Below are 16,591 nucleotides of genomic sequence, written 5' to 3'. Positions count from 1 at the left end.
GCAGTAAACACAAGCAAAGAACACCCACCAGCCCTGTGAGGCCGGCCCACTAAACCATGTACAAATAAACTCCAGCTCCCTCCAGGCACACAGCCCGCACCCCTGTGATTCCTAAACTAAGGAGCGTCTGACTAGAGGTAAACAAATCAGTCCCCCCCCCCACACAAACACACAGCCGTGCAGCAACCAAACAGCGATGAAATATGCAAGTTCCCAGTAAAACAGGAGCTTAATGAGGGGTAATTAAATCTAAACCTGTTAATGATTAAGTTAGGCCGTGGGAGACAGGGAGTGAGAGGGAGCGAGAGAAAGATGGGGAGGGAAAGAGAGAGCTGGAGAGAGAGGGAGAGAGTGAGTGCAGAGAGAGGGCAAAAGAAAGAGCGAAAGAGAGAGAAAAGAGAGAGAAATAGAGAGAAAGAGAGAACTTATTGTAATAAACACATCAGTCCTTACTGCCCTGTACCAACTACTGACTGCCTCCCTAGCAGACCTGGGTTCAATAGTATTTGATATAATTTCAAACACTTGATTGAGCTTGTCTGTTGCTGTAAAACCAATAGAAAAGTGAAAAGTCCCAACAAGTTCCAGGCAGGCTAAAGCAAATGCTTGAAGTATTTGAAAGATCTCAGATACTATTTGAACCCATGTCTGCTCCCTATTTCCTGCCTGTACTACCTCTCTACAGCCCCCTTAGCTAGCAGAGAGAAAGAAAGAGAATATTATTCTTGGCACCAGCCCCCTTGGTTTATTTGAGTGGGGCCTCTGGTGTTTCAGCTACGAGGTTGAAGCATCACTTTGTGTTGTTACAGAACACACAGCCAAGCCTAGTCCTGCAGTGGGGAAGGTGTTTTAGGAGTTAGTGCTGAGCTGACATATTGTATCAACCTGCATCAGAGATGGCCTGACACAGAGCTAGAGGGAGAGAGAGGCGATGGGAAGGGACCCATGTTGTTGTGGTGTGGCTGTGGTGACATCAGAGAGACGGGAACGCTTCTGCTGCACCATAGCTTTAAATGAGTGGTAAATGAGAGGGTGAAGACCTGGCAAGCATAACATGTTGATAACGTTTAGCTGCCTGTTAGTGTACATTCTGTTTACTCAGACACACAATGCTGCTTACAGACAGTCTAAACACTCACACTTAAGAAGCTAGGTGGTTGTGCATAATAATTCATTGTAAAGCAGATCTCTTTCTTAGAGGAGGATAATATCTAAGAGCATGGTGCAGATCTGAGCTCCAATTACCCTCCGTTACAGAAGTCAGGCCCGAGCACACACCCTCGGGGCGCACACCTCAAAGCTAAAATGCCTTCAGCTGAAAGAGTTTACACTGGACCTGGTCTCATTAATTACAAGGGAGAAATCTCTCTCTCTCTCTCTCACACACACACACACACACACACACACACACACACACACACACACACACACACACACACACACACACACACACACACACACACACACACACACACACACACACACACACACACACACACACACACACACACACACACACACACACACACACACACAGCGATGAAAGCCAGCCATCCATGTAAGCTCTTAAGACTATGAAAATGCGTCAGCTTGAAAAGAATGCTGAGTTGACAGTTTTTGACGAGTGCAGTGAGCGAGAGGGGCAGTGGAAGACGGGTTTACCAGAGAGAAAAGGAGAGCCACCCTGCAGTACAAACATCACCGCAGGGCATGCCAACCGTCCCGTCTGCTCACCTTACTCATGCCAGCTTACTGTAACAATGGGCCTCATAGGAATACTTTGGATAAAGAGATTGGGGGTAATCCCGTTCTCTCTCTGTCTCTTTCTCTCTCACATGCACGCACATACAAGTATGCACAAACACAAACACACACACGCAGTGTGGACAGTAAGCTAAACTCACTAGTCTGCACTGTAAATCGTACAAAAAAGGTGCTATCCAGAACCTAAAATGGTTAATTGGCTGTTCCCATAGGAGAACCCTTTTTCCACCCCTCAGTGGAAAAGGTCCTTCATGGAACCCAAAAGGGTTCTCCCTGGAACCAAAAAGGGTTCTTCAAAGGGTTCTCCTATGGGGATATCCGAACAACCATTTTAGGTTCTACATAGCACCTTTTTTTGTAGGATTTACAGTGCAGACTAGTGGGTTTAGCCCACGATCCCATCTGACCTTTCTCCAGCTGCATCAACTGTTGGCCAGCCAAAGCTCTCAACATTTATATAACAAAACAGGGCATTGTAAAAGTAAAGGAGATCAGCCAGCCAGCTACAGACAAGGCTCTGGTGTAGGCTCTGTAAGGGATGAAGTGGGAGCAGGTACACTCAGAAAAGTAGAACCATGTACGATTCTTCAGTTTGTCCCCATAAGGGAACCCTTTTTGGTGCTAGGTAGATCCCTTTACAGAGTCACATTATGCTGGCTTGAAAAGTTGTTTTACTCCTGCTTTTCAGGCCACATCAGGCCTGCAAGTCACATTATGCTGGCTTGCAAAGCGATGTTTAATTCCTATTGGAATCCAGCCAGGGTTAGGATAGCCAACAAGTGAGATGTTTTATCACCCGCAACCTGCATTCACAATGACTGCCAGCGTAGGGCAGATGAAATACTGAGACTACCTCAATCATCTAAAACTGGAATAACCATCTCAGTCACATGTGCAATAAGTCAAATTACTAACAGATTGGATCAACCATTTTTTTAACTAGACAAGTCAAGAACAAATTCTTATTTTTAATGACGGCCTAGGAACAGTGGGTTAACTGCCTTGTTCAGGGGCAGAACGACAGCATTTTACCTTGCCAGCTCAGGGATTCGATCTTGCAACCTTTCTGTTACTAGTCTAACACTCTAACCACTAGGCTACCTTCCGCCCAATGATTGTACATGCAAAAACACAGATACTAAAACAAACAATTCTGAAAATCACCACACAATAGAGCATGCTGGGAAATATGATATATGGCTTGATGTAGAGATTGGAAGCCTTTTTTCTAAGAGTCTACATGTGATGGAGTCTGCTGATAGAGAGGAATGTGGGATTTGCACAGTGTTGGGGAGTAGCGAACTACATGTCAAATCAAATAGAATTTGTCACATGCTCCAAATACAACAAATACAACCTTACAGTGAAATGCTTACTTATGGGCTCTTAAGTAAAGTATCATTTTCTCAAGGGTAGCTGTAGTGTAAATGAACTTCATTAATTGGTAGCTTGGTAAACTATATTTTTAGAGTAACTTCCCCAACAACGGTTTTGTAGTGTGTGTGTGTGTGTGTGTGTGTGTGTGTGTGTGTGTGTGTGTGTGTATTTGAATGACTGTGAGAGAGAAGACTAAGGGAGATATAAAGATTAAAGGAAAGAGAGAAGGAGAGAAGGCTGGTATGGTTCTGACACCAACCAAAGACACCATACTGATATTTCATTCACCAGCCTCGTTTAGCGGTGACATAGCACACTATATCAAAACAGTGAAGCCACAAAACAAAACATGGGCTGTTAAATTTTAAACAGAGCGACCGGTAAAAATAAACCAAACGATAAAACAATGTGGCTTGGCTGTCGACAGACAGCTTGTGATAAATCTCCAGAGTTCGCCACGGGGCTTAATGGACATTTTAAAAGGGATTGTGAGAGCTGTAAACTTGCTGTCCTTTTGTAGGCCTGTTAATAGAACGTCATAAAGACAGCAGTTATCACTTTCCGTTTAACTGCAAATCATGACCTCATAATTGTAAACAAGACAGAAACAGACAGACAGGTTGTGTAAATATTCTGATTAGAAATGTAAGCTGTGATAGCCAATAGGCATATTGGGGACGTCTGAAATGCAAATGGAGGGCAGCTTCCTGAATGGCTGTACAGTACAGTATAGTACCCCACCCCCCCAGGGGACAGGCCAGCTTCAAGGCTTCCTCATCCCAGAAGAGAGGCTCTGTCCCTGGGGCTTCCCTCCAACCTACACTGGGCTGCTCTGCCGTGCCGGCCGTGGTTCATCATAAACCTTTGGCTAGATAAATCCCCCGTTCTAGCGTAGCGTTACACGCTAATCGCAGCTCAGGATCCAATTAGCCTCATAGCACCGTGCTAGAGGGCTGGGCTGAGGAGGGCTGAAACGTCCAGTGGCAGAAAGATGGCTGCCTGCCAGAAGGAGCCTTCTGCCTACTGAGTTGTCCTCTTGTCTGCTGCGCTGTCCTTCCTCTATCCCTCTTCTACTGTCCTATGGGGGAGGGGGGTGATGGTCACCTCACTGATACTAAACTACAGTGCACACATAGTAGCAGGAGACAGAGAGGTGAGAGACAGAGTGAGGAGAAGAGAGGGGAAGGGAGAGCAGACAGTACAACCTCACTGAAAAAGAGGGAAGGTTTGTCAGCATCTGGGGAGCTGGGAGGGTGGGAGGCAGGTTAAGACAAACTGCCTGCCCAAATAAAGGCTGAAGGAGGAAGAAGGAGAAAGATGGAAGGAGGGAGAAAGACAGAGATGGGGAAAGAATATGTGTGAAAGAGAGAGGGATAGAGAGGGAGAGAGAACAAGAGCGAGAGAGAGTGAGTGAGAGAGTGATAGAGAGAGAAATATAAATGGTTTTAATATTGGGGGTTTGCCAGAGAGGAGAGCCCGTTAAAAGCAAAAACATTCTGCACCAGTGATAAATACGTACACTTTGTGATTACTTTCCCCCCTCTCCCCCTCCTCCCTCTATCTCAATCCCCCCTCTCCCTATCAATCCCTCCTCCCTCCCTCCCTACCTCCCTCAATCCCTCCTCCCTCCCTCTCCGTCTCTCTCAATCCCCTCTCTCCCCCATTCTCTCTCTCCCTTCTCCCTCTCTGTCCATGGCTCCCTGGTGTGTTCCTGGGAGTGGAGTGTTCATACAGGCTTAACAGCACTGTGTTTTAGAACCCTGTTGACAGGCTGGCGGCTGCATCAACAGATCATAAATTGGCTCTACTGAGGACTGAAGAGGACCAGTGGGTGGAATTAAAGTTCTTCTCACACAGACAATAAAACACTGGATTTATTCAGGGCTCCTGGGACGCTCTGGAGATGTTACGGCCAGAATACTGTATATAAAGAGGTTATTATTGTCCCCAGGGCCCAACCTCAGGACTCAATGCTGATGACAAGGGTTTATAAGATTAAAAAAATGCCCAGAGGCATTACAATAAACTTGAGAATTGAATAGTTCCCACCTGTAAAAGCAAATAACTATTATTTTGCCTGAGGAATAGAGCTGTAGACATGGTTGCTATCCACAAATGGTCTAATTGTGAAAATAATTTAATAAACAATGAAAACACCTGAAGTTCCCTGAGCTAGAGAGCATCAGGAAATCATTGAACTTCTACACTGGAAAAATGAGCTGGTCATGTTCATGGTGAACACACTGAGACAGCCACTTGTGGTTTCATGATGTTGTTATAAAATCCTGCAGCACAGACCCATTAGTCTGCTACCTCCCCTGACTGGCTGGTTGCAGCTACGGTAGTACTGTAAATCACAAAGCAAGCAAAACTCCCACTCCTACTCGGTCTTCACCTTCACCACCTAAACATAAAGGGTACTACACTTACGAGGTTGGCAGGGAAGTAGGGGGAAGTGGTTAGCATCTCAGGGATTCTATCCTGATTTAACACATTCACAACATTTTACGCCACCTCCCGGTCCTGCCATTGAGCTGTATGTATGGACCTGGAACACCATGCCTCAGTGAAAGTGTTGACAGAGCTGCTTTGCTGGCGCAGCTTGGCTACAACGTATCACTACCATGCAAACAACACTGCAGCCGCTGCAGAATAAATAAGGCTACTTACTTACAGAAAGTAGAGGTGAGAGTGAGAGCGCGAGTTCGAGAGGGAAAACACAGAGAGAAGGAGAGAGAGAGAGGAGGTGGAGGCTGTACTTAGCAGTAGGTAGTGGCCATTGGGGAGGTCAGATGTAATTTCCACTAAGAGAGGGCAGACTATACCACCTCTGTAGGCGGTGCAGCACATAGCAATAAGTCACCACTAAACAGACAACACTGTGCAAAGCAATATGGCTGATTTGATCCCTAAACAGACGCCAGGCACTCTGTACTGTACAAAGCTGTACACATTAGCTAAAAATACACTGAACGTCCTTCCTAATATTGAGTTGCACCCCCTTTTGCCCTCAGAACAACCTTAATTCATCAGGACATGGACTCTGCAAGGTGTCCAAAGCGTTCCACAGGGATGCTGACCCATGTTGACTCCAATGCTTCCCACAGTTGTGTCAAGTTGGCTGGATGTCCTTTGGGTGGTGAACCATTCTTGATACACACGGGAAACTGTTGAGTGTGAAAAACCCAGCAGCATTGCAGTTCTTGACACTCAAACTGGTGCGCCTGGCACCTACTACCATGCCCCGTTCAAAGGCACTTACAATCTTTGTCTTGCCCATTCACCCTCTGAATGGCAACAGATATAAAAAAGTATAATAATAACTGCACTTAAACATGATGAGATTTCCCAGTGCTGTATTTCCATCAACAGTCTATCCATGCTAATATAGGGGGCAAAGACAGAACCAATCATTTCCTTCTCTGGCTGAACACTAGTATAGTACTGCCATTCATGTGGTAACAGAGGACCCTTTTCCAGAGCGAGGGGTTATCTCTGTAAAGAAACTGATAACTTTAGACTTAAAAGTAAACCATGCCATGGCCTCTGTAGCTTTTCTACACAAGACTGCTCCATAGAAACCTCCATTGTGTCACACAGAGGGGTCTGAAGAAGCCAATATGAATTGATGTATTGCTGTAGTTCCACTAGTTATTATGAGGTTTCATTATGAAAGGCTGTATGTGTGATTGGGATTGGGAGGGCCACCCACAGATCAGGCTAGGCCACTGACCGACTGGAGAAGAGCCTGGCCGGGTCAGCCAGACAGACAGACAGCAGGACAATGGGACTAGTGTTTTGACACCCCACCTGGTGGGTGTCCTTCATAACACCCACTGACATCCGCCACGCCTACGGAGAAAGAGGGGGACAGAGAAAGGGAGAGGTCCTCTTTGGATAATCCAAGTCAGAAAGGCATAACCTCTTTATAGGCTTCTGGCACAGTGTTGTTGTACTGGGGCTGTCTCCTGCAGACTGATGTAATAACACAGAGGCAGAGTGTTGTTGTCCTGGGGCTGCCTCCTGCAGACTGATTTAATGACAGAGAGGCAGAGTGTTGTTGTCCTGGGGCTGTCTCCTGCAGACTGATGTAATAACACAGATGCAGAGTGTTGTTGTCCTGGGGCTGTCTCCTGCAGACTTATGTAATAACACAGAGGCAGAGTGTTGTTGTCCTGGGGCTGTCTCCTGCAGACTGATGTAATAACACAGAGGCAGAGTGTTGTTGTCCTGGGACTGTCTCCTGCAGACTGATTTAATAACACAGAGGCAGAGTGTTGTTGTCCTGGGACTGTCTCCTGCAGACTGATGTAATAACACAGAGGCAGAGTGTTGTTGTCCTGGGGCTGTCTCCTGCAGACTGATTTAATAACACAGAGGCAGAGTGTTGTTGTCCTGGGACTGTCTCCTGCAGACTGATGTAATAACACAGAGGCAGAGTGTTGTTGTCCTGGGGCTGTCTCCTGCAGACTGATTTAATAACACAGAGGCACAGTGTTGTTGTCCTGGGACTGTCTCCTGCAGACTGATTTAATGACACAGATGCAGAGTGTTGTTGTCCTGGGACTGTCTCCTGCAGACTGATGTAATAACACAGAGGCAGAGTGTTGTTGTCCTGGAGCTGTCTCCTGCAGACTGATGTAATAACACAGAGGCAGAGTGTTGTTGTACTGGGGCTGTCTCCTGCAGACTGATGTAATAACACAGAGGCAGAGTGTTGTTGTCCTGGAACTGTCTCCTGCAGACTGATGTAATAACACAGAGGCAGAGTGTTGTTGTCCTGGGGCTGCCTCCTGCAGACTGATGTGATAACACAGAGGCAGAGTGTTGTTGTCCTGGGACTGTCTCCTGCAGACTGATGTAATAACACAGAGGCAGAGTGTTGTTGTCCTGGGGCTGCCTCCTGCAGACTGACTTAATGACACAGAGGCAGAGTGTTGTTGTACTGGGACTGTCTCCTGCAGACTGATGTAATAACACAGAGGCAGAATGTTGTTGTCCTGGGGCTGTCTCCTGCAGACTGATGTAATAACACAGAGGCAGAGTGTTGTTGTCCTGGGGCTGTATCCTGCAGACTGATGTAATAACACAGAGGCAGAGTGTTGTTGTCCTGGGACTGTCTCCTGCAGACTGATTTAATAACACAGAGGCAGAGTGTTGTTGTCCTGGGACTGTCTCCTGCAGACTGATGTAATAACACAGAGGCAGAGTGTTGTTGTCCTGGGGCTGTCTCCTGCAGACTGATTTAATAACACAGAGGCAGAGTGTTGTTGTCCTGGGACTGTCTCCTGCAGACTGATGTAATAACACAGAGGCAGAGTGTTGTTGTCCTGGGGCTGTCTCCTGCAGACTGATTTAATAACACAGATGCACAGTGTTGTTGTCCTGGGACTGTCTCCTGCAGACTGATTTAATGACACAGATGCAGAGTGTTGTTGTCCTGGGACTGTCTCCTGCAGACTGATGTAATAACACAGAGGCAGAGTGTTGTTGTCCTGGAGCTGTCTCCTGCAGACTGATGTAATAACACAGAGGCAGAGTGTTGTTGTACTGGGGCTGTCTCCTGCAGACTGATGTAATAACACAGAGGCAGAGTGTTGTTGTCCTGGAACTGTCTCCTGCAGACTGATGTAATAACACAGAGGCAGAGTGTTGTTGTCCTGGGGCTGCCTCCTGCAGACTGACTTAATGACACAGAGGCAGAGTGTTGTTGTACTGGGACTGTCTCCTGCAGACTGATGTAATAACACAGAGGCAGAGTGTTGTTGTCCTGGGACTGTCTCCTGCAGACTGATGTAATAACACAGAGGCAGAGTGTTGTTGTCCTGGGGCTGCCTCCTGCAGACTGACTTAATGACACAGAGGCAGAGTGTTGTTGTACTGGGACTGTCTCCTGCAGACTGATGTAATAACACAGAGGCAGAATGTTGTTGTCCTGGGGCTGTCTCCTGCAGACTGATGTAATAACACAGAGGCAGAGTGTTGTTGTCCTGGGACTGTCTCCTGCAGACTGATGTAATAACACAGAGGCAGAGTGTTGTTGTCCTGGGACTGTCTCCTGCAGACTGATGTAATAACACAGAGGCAGAGTGTTGTTGTACTGGGGCTGTCTCCTGCAGACTGATATAATAACACAGACGCAGAGTGTTGTTGTCCTGGGGCTGTCTCCTGCAGACTGATGTAATGACACAGAGGCAGAGTGTTGTTGTCCTGGGGCTGTATCCTGCAGACTGATTTAATGACACAGAGGCAGAGTGTTGTTGTCCTGGGGCTGTCTCCTGCAGACTGATGTAATGACACAGAGGCAGAGTGTTGTTGTCCTGGGACTGTCTCCTGCAGACTGATTTAATGACACAGGGGCAGAGTGTTGTTGTCCTGGGACTGTCTCCTGCAGACTGATATAATAACACAGAGGCAGAGTGTTGTTGTCCTGGGGCTGCCTCCTGCAGACTGATGTAATATCACAGAGGCAGAGTGTTGTTGTCCTGGGGCTGTATCCTGCAGACTGATTTAATGACACAGAGGCAGAGTGTTGTTGTCCTGGGACTGTCTCCTGCAGACTGATGTAATAACACAGAGGCAGAGTGTTGTTGTCCTGGGGCTGTATCCTGCAGACTGATTTAATGACACAGAGGCAGAGTGTTGTTGTCCTGGGACTGTCTCCTGCAGACTGATATAATAACACAGAGGCAGAGTGTTGTTGTCCTGGGGCTGTATCCTGCAGACTGATTTAATGACACAGAGGCAGAGTGTTGTTGTCCTGGGGCTGTATCCTGCAGACTGATTTAATGACACAGAGGCAGAGTGTTGTTGTCCTGGGGCTGTATCCTGCAGACTGATTTAATGACACAGAGGCAGAGTGTTGTTGTCCTGGGACTGTATCCTGCAGACTGATATAATGACACTGGGGCAGAGGGCTGAGACACAGAATAGCCTGGGAGTGCAATGACAAACAATATGCAAAGACAGAAAATAGAACCATGTCAATTTCTGTGTAAGTCCTGTTTGTGTCTGTATCTATGGCTGTGAAATGTATGCATTCTGCATGAACTTTAATTTGAATAAGATTTCCTAAAAGCCTAAACTAAAGAATAATAGGCCCTTCACACTTTCCTGCATGTTCAGAGCCGACCTTAGATATCATAATAAATCACAGTGATTGACAGCCCGTCACCTGTCATGTATATTTGCAGTCCTGCATGGTTTTCTCTCTCTGTGTCCCCTGACAACTGACTGTGTCTGCTACTGAGGCTGGCAGATATAAGGCAGCACGCAGGATTAAGGACAGTGTTCCCCTGGTGTGCCCTTGAAGCCCAGTGTGATTATTCCACCCCACTGTGTTTTAAATAGGCCTGGCTACAGAGGCTTCCGCTCTGCTCTGCTCTGCTCTCACATCTCCTCACTCACACCTTGTTTAGTATTCACCACTGTACCTGACGGAGAGGAGTGAGTGTGTGTGTGTGCGCGTCTGTGTGTGTGTTACTGCTGGTGACATGTGATGGAGAAAGGAGCGAGCTGATTCATCATATGCATGAGCCCCCCCCCCACCCACACACACACAGACACGCGCACGCACACACACACGCACACACACCTCCACACACAACAATCTCCTATACAGTCGGTTGCCCTTCATGCACACTCGCACGTGTATATTGCACAGCGAGCTGACAAAGCATGGATGCAGCTCTAGAGAGTTGATTGAAAGCATTGATGAAATGCATAAGGCCTGACAAACAGAGAGCAGAGAGAGAGAACGAGAGAGGGAGAGAGGGAGAGGGGAGGGCTTTTCTCCTCCTCACTCAGCCGTGAGAGAGAGAGGGGAGGTTTAGATGAACGACAGAGGCAGCCATCAGGCAGCTTATTCTGGAGATGACAGCCAGAGCATTGAGCAGAGTTCACACTCAGAGACTCATATTGAACTGGCAGGAGTCAGGCAGGGCAGAGTCTGAGCCACATGTCTACAGCTAAATGAGCCTGAATCAGAGAGACAGTAAAAGATAAAGTAAGGCTTCCTTCCTTTCTCTGTTCTCACTCTTTTTAGAAACACTGCTTCGTTAATTAAAAGCAACACCGCAACAAATTAAATGTGTTATTGTTTTGGTAGTGTATCATCAAATAATGAATATATTAGTACAGAGTCCCAAGGGATAAGACAACACAGTCAGTAACTCAGGCTGGTATAATTCCAGCACTTTATACTCATGGCAAGTGACTATAAGTAAGCAATAAACAACACTGTACATTTCTATGGTAATATACCACAACCAGTGATGTAGTGGTAAAGAAATAGGTGCGCAAACTCCGATTGCCGGTAGCGGTGAAAAAATGAACACTTCCTATACTTTCAATGTTTTTTCCCGCGAAAGGTTGGTAAGATGTGTCTCTTTGCGTTTACCATCCACATCACCACTGACCACAACCCTGGGATGACATGCAGAATGTGGAATAATTCTCAGTCTGAGACACTCATGTCTCAGTCTTGTAGTTGCAGCTTTTGCTCACCTGTACTCTTCCATAAGGTTGGGTTTGTTGGCCAGGTTGGCTTTTATTGCACTTATACAAAACAGAAAAATGTAAGAAACTCACATCTCAGTCTTGTAGTTGGAGCATCTCTCCAGAGGGATCTTCAGAACTCTGTTGTTGAGTCCTACGAACAGTGACCTATCACTTTGAAGGATCTGCAGGCTCAAGATTGGCTCCTGCACCCCAGCGGGGAAGAGCTGGATCTCCTCCAGGTAACACCCTTGAAGGCTCTTATTGGTGGTCGCAAGAGCCTTCAGGATGGTGCCGTACTCTGATTGGAGGAGAGAGGAGGAAGAAGATGATGAGAAATCATTGATTGTACTGTATACAGCCTAGATTCAAGAGGTTTTCCTATTCAGGTCATGTGGCTAGGAAAAACTCAGAGCTCTATAATATCACAATAGAACATCCTTTGGCTGGACAGCTAGTGAAGGGTGTCGGGTTCCTCTCTAGGTTTCTTCCTTCTAGGGAGATTTACCTAGCTAATGTGCCCTTTCCTTTATAAGTCAATTTAATTGATTGACCCCTGACCTTTGAACTCAACTGACCTGTGCCGATGTACATGACATGGTAGAGTGTGTCGTGGCCCTGTACGATGTCCACCACCAGCCTGGAGAAGCGCACGTCATCCTGCATGACCAAGGGGTCCACAGAGACGGGCTGCACCACGTCGTTCATCAGGTACAGCCGCTGGGCATCCTGGAGGCTGCGTTCCGTCAGACCATCGTTAGGACCGCCGCCATCATCTATGGTACCACACTGAGGGGAGGGGAGGGGGGAGGGGAGAAAGAGGAAGAGATACAGGAGAGGGAGGGAAGGGGAGGTGAGAGAGAGTGCCAGAGAGAGGAGTGAGAGAGCAGGAGAAAGGGAAGAAAGACAGAGGGAAAGAAAGAAAGAAAAAGAAAGAGAGAGAAAGAAAGAGAAGTTAACTGAAAAGGAATAATACTTCATGTTAATAGTATTGATTTATTCAAAGCAACAATGACTATGCCTCTGCCTGTGGTCATTTCCTTCTCATTTTCTCCTCCAGTAATCACGCTTATTCACACCTACAATACTGTTACACTGTAATGATTGTTGTTTGGCAAACAACATCTCTGTGTCTGGCAAGCTACAGCGACAATACGCTATTGAAATCCCGGATGACATGAATTTCTTCATAAAGCTACAGTTGCATTGCTAAGAAGTCAATGATGTGGGCTTTGGGGTGCATAATCCCTGGTTCTTATATGCAGTGCCACCTAGATGCAGAGTCTGTTAGTCCTGGTTCTGGGGACACACAGGCTGAGCAGGATTTTGCTCCAGACCAGCACTAACCTGGAAGTTGGGGGTGGAGTTTGGGTGGGCAGTACCTGGAAGTTGGGGGAGGGGTTGGGGGTGGGCAGAACCTGGAAGTTGGGGAAGGGGTTGGGGGTGGGCAAAACCTGAAAGTTGGGTAAGGGGTTGGGCAGTACCTGGAAGTTGTGGGTGGGCAGTACCTGGAAGTTAGGGAAGGGGTTGGGGGTGGGCAGTACCTGGAAGTTGGCGGTGGAGTTTGGGTGGGCAGTACCTGGCAGTTGGGGAAGGGGCTGGGCAGTACCTGGAAGTTGGGGGTGGAGTTTGGGTGGGCAGTACCTGGAAGTTGGGGAAGAGGTTGGGGGTGGGCAGTACCTGGAAGTTGGGGAAGAGGTTGGGGGTGGGCAGTACCTGGAATTTGGGGAAGGGGGTGGGCAGTACCTGGAAGTTGGGGGTGGGGTTGGTGGTAGGCAGTACATGAAAGTTGGGGTGGGTAGTACCTGGAAGTTGGAGATGGGGTTGGGGGTGGGCAGCCAGGTAGAGCGAGGATTCTCCTGGGAACGGAAGGGCCCGTTGAAGGCCTGGGTGATGGAGCTGAGGTTAAATGCACACACTGCAGACGCTGCTATACTGTTCCTGTAGGACAGAGAAAGAGAGGGCGAGGAGAGGGGGAGAGGAGAAAGAGAGAGAGAAAGAGATGGAAAGAGAGAATAAGAGAGGGGGGAGAAGAGGGACAGAGAGAGAGACAGTGTTAAAAACCCAGTGAACAAAGAGGTTACAGTGTTGCCCATACGTCTCTCTAACTGAGAGCTCAAATTGATACATTATGTACACCACACTGTCTAACAGTCCCATCTTTTACAGGTGCATTACAGCCCGTGTCTGATTCTGCTGGAAGCGGTGTCTGTGCTTCACAATCGTCATGAGACTGCTAAAGTGAATTAGGATACACACACACATTCTCCCCCCTCGCCCCACGCACACACACACACTCTCCCCCCTCGCCTCACACACACACACACACACACACACACACACACACACACACACACACACACACACACACACACACACTCACTGCACTGAACAGACTTTACTGTACAATAAACTCTATACTTTCCTTTGAATGGAATGCCAGCACACTCATAAATGGGCTGGTATACTGTAGCACGGGGATGGTGAGGAGTACAATAAAATAGGGCCCTATGGAATCACTGTATGGTTTGACATTTGTTACGTTCTTCTTTTATACATTTCTATATCTGTTATGTTCTTACAGAGAACAGTATGAACACTGTATGTCATACATGCCTTATATACGTGCATTGTCCCTACACTTTAGTGGTTTGTATCTAGCAACCATCGTGATCCAATTGAGCTCTGTAAAAATGCATTAACACTGTCAGAGGAACCCTGGGGTTGGCCAACGCTTCAAAAGGAGATGGGAAATAGCCTGCAGCACATTGAACAGCAGCTATTGAATGTGTGTGTGCGTGTGTGTGTGTGTGTGTGTGTGTGTGTGTGTGTGTGTGTGTGTGTGTGTGTGTGTGTGGTGTGTGTGTGTGTGTGTGTGTGTGTGTGTGTGTGTGTGTGTGTGTGTGAGCTTGTTTGCCTTCTCTCTTCTCAATGTTTCTGCAGAGAGTGTGAGACTGCATCGGTGAGTGAGTGTGCTTCCTGCGGTGAGCAGCCAGAAACCTAACCCAACTTAGAAAACCACAGACAATTAGCTGCAACAACCACTAACCACACCCTCTCCCTGCCTCCCTGACACTGTGGTGTCCCAGGGACTGCAGTCTGCAGCCAAGTGTTAGGTTGTGAGCACGGCTGTGGTTACAGTTACAAATGAAGCCATTGTTACTGTTAACGTCTAAACCGAAAAATAAAGATTTAGGCTATTTTAAAACCTCCCCTCAATGAGTCAGTCCCTCTGGTATTAAACATAACCTCTTAATCACACTCAGCTCACTGTGTCTTTATGTCTTAATGTGGAGGGGAAAGAGAGGGAGAAAGAGAGGGATGAGAACAGTGAAAAAAAGAATGGCAGAAAGCAGTGCTTAGGGAGCATGAGCCCAGTCCCTCTTCTGCTCCTCTCACAAAAAGGGCAATCAGCAGCCAAGTAGAGAGCAGAGCAGAGCTTTAGACTTAGGCCTTAGTCAAAAGTAGTGAACTAAAAAGGGAATAGAGTGCCATTTGGGATGTAGCCTAGGGATACCGAGGAGATATAATCCACAGTGCCCTTCATGTTCTTACATAAGCCAGCCGGCCAGTCGGTACAGATGACACAACCCTTTCTGTGGTGTCATGGTACTGTGGCTGGCTGGCTGGCTGGCTGACGTTCCCCTATGGCCAGTGTTATGGGAGTAAAAGGTTGATGTCCCTGACCACACCAGCCAACCAGTTGGACAGGATGACACAGCAGTTTTTATTGTGTCATTGTACAGTTCCCCTATGGCTGCAAAGTGTTATGGGAGAACAAGGCAGAAGAGCCCAACCAGAGCTGGTGACTTCAACAACATCCACTGGACTTTGTCATTTTTCTGCACATGATCAGTGGAGCTCAGTGGTGAAGGCTTCTATGATGATGAATCAAAGAGAGCAGACAAGTATGGATGATACTCATCACACCAGATGGCCCATATATACAGTACCTGTCAAAAGTCCCAACACACCTACTCATTCAAGGTTTTAGACTTTATTTTTACTATTTTCTATATTGTAGAATAACAGTGAAGACATGAAAACTATGAAATAACACATGGAAACATGTTGTAACCAAAACATTTGTGAAATTTCTTTCCTTCTTAATGCGTTTGAGCCAATCAGTTGTGTTGTGACAAGGTACAGTAGGGGTGGTATACAGAAGATAGACATATTTGGTAAAAGACCATACTGTATTATGGCAAGAACAGCTCAAATTAGCAAAGAGAAACAACAGTCCATCATTACTTTGGGACATGAAGGTCAGTCAATGCGTAAAATTAGAAGAACTTTGAAAGTTTCTTCACGTGCAGTCGCAAAAACCATCAAGCGCTATGATGAAACTGGCTCTCATGAGGACCTCCACAGGAATGGAAGACCCAGTGTTACCTCTGCTGCGGAGGACAAGTTCATTAGAATGCAGGCCAAATAAATGCTTCACAGAGTTCAAGTAACAGACACATCTCAACATCAACTGTTCAGAGGAGACTGCGTGAATCAGGCCTTCATGGTCGAATTGCTGCAAAGAAACCACTACTAAAGGACACCAATAATAAGAAGAGACTTGCTTGGGCCAAGAATCACGGGCAATGGACATTAGACTGGTAGAAATCTGTCTTTGGTCTGATGAGTCCAAATTTGAGATTTTTGGTTCTAACCGCCGTATTTTTGTGAGACGCAGAGTACTGTAGGTGAATGGATGATCTCCGCATGTGTGGTTCCCACCGTGAAGCAAGGCACACTTAACCAGCATAGCTACCACAGCATTCTGTAGTGATACTCCATCCCATCTGGTTCGCGCCAAGTGGGACGATAATTTTCTTTCCCAACAGGACAATGACCCAAAACACACCTCCAAGCTGTGTAAGAGCTATTTGACCAAGGAAAGTGAAGGAGTGCTGCATCAGATTACCTGGCCTCCACAATCACCTGACCTCAACCCAATTGAGAT

The 16,591-nt window shown here is 46.9% G+C and overlaps 1 protein-coding gene across 3 annotated transcripts in view; it reads right to left on the bottom strand.

Moving 5' to 3' along the window:
• Positions 1–16,591, bottom strand: part of LOC106586418 (semaphorin-5B) — a 199,172-nt gene that overhangs the window by 33,418 nt on the left and 149,163 nt on the right. For all 3 annotated transcript variants that reach the window (XM_045707609.2, XM_045707610.2, XM_045707612.2), the window contains exons 10-12: positions 13,443–13,578; positions 12,216–12,426; positions 11,731–11,938 (exon numbers count right to left, since the gene is read on the bottom strand). In XM_045707609.2, the coding sequence (XP_045563565.1) occupies positions 11,731–11,938; positions 12,216–12,426; positions 13,443–13,578 (555 nt within the window). The remainder of the gene's footprint in view (positions 1–11,730; positions 11,939–12,215; positions 12,427–13,442; positions 13,579–16,591) is intronic.

The sequence above is a fragment of the Salmo salar genome, chromosome 25 (genome assembly GCF_965601325.2).
Source record: "Salmo salar chromosome 25, fSalSal1, whole genome shotgun sequence".
Taxonomy (NCBI): Eukaryota; Metazoa; Chordata; class Actinopteri; order Salmoniformes; family Salmonidae; genus Salmo; species Salmo salar.
The sequence above is the reverse complement of the archived record's forward strand: the minus strand, read 5'-3'. Positions and strand labels throughout refer to the sequence as shown.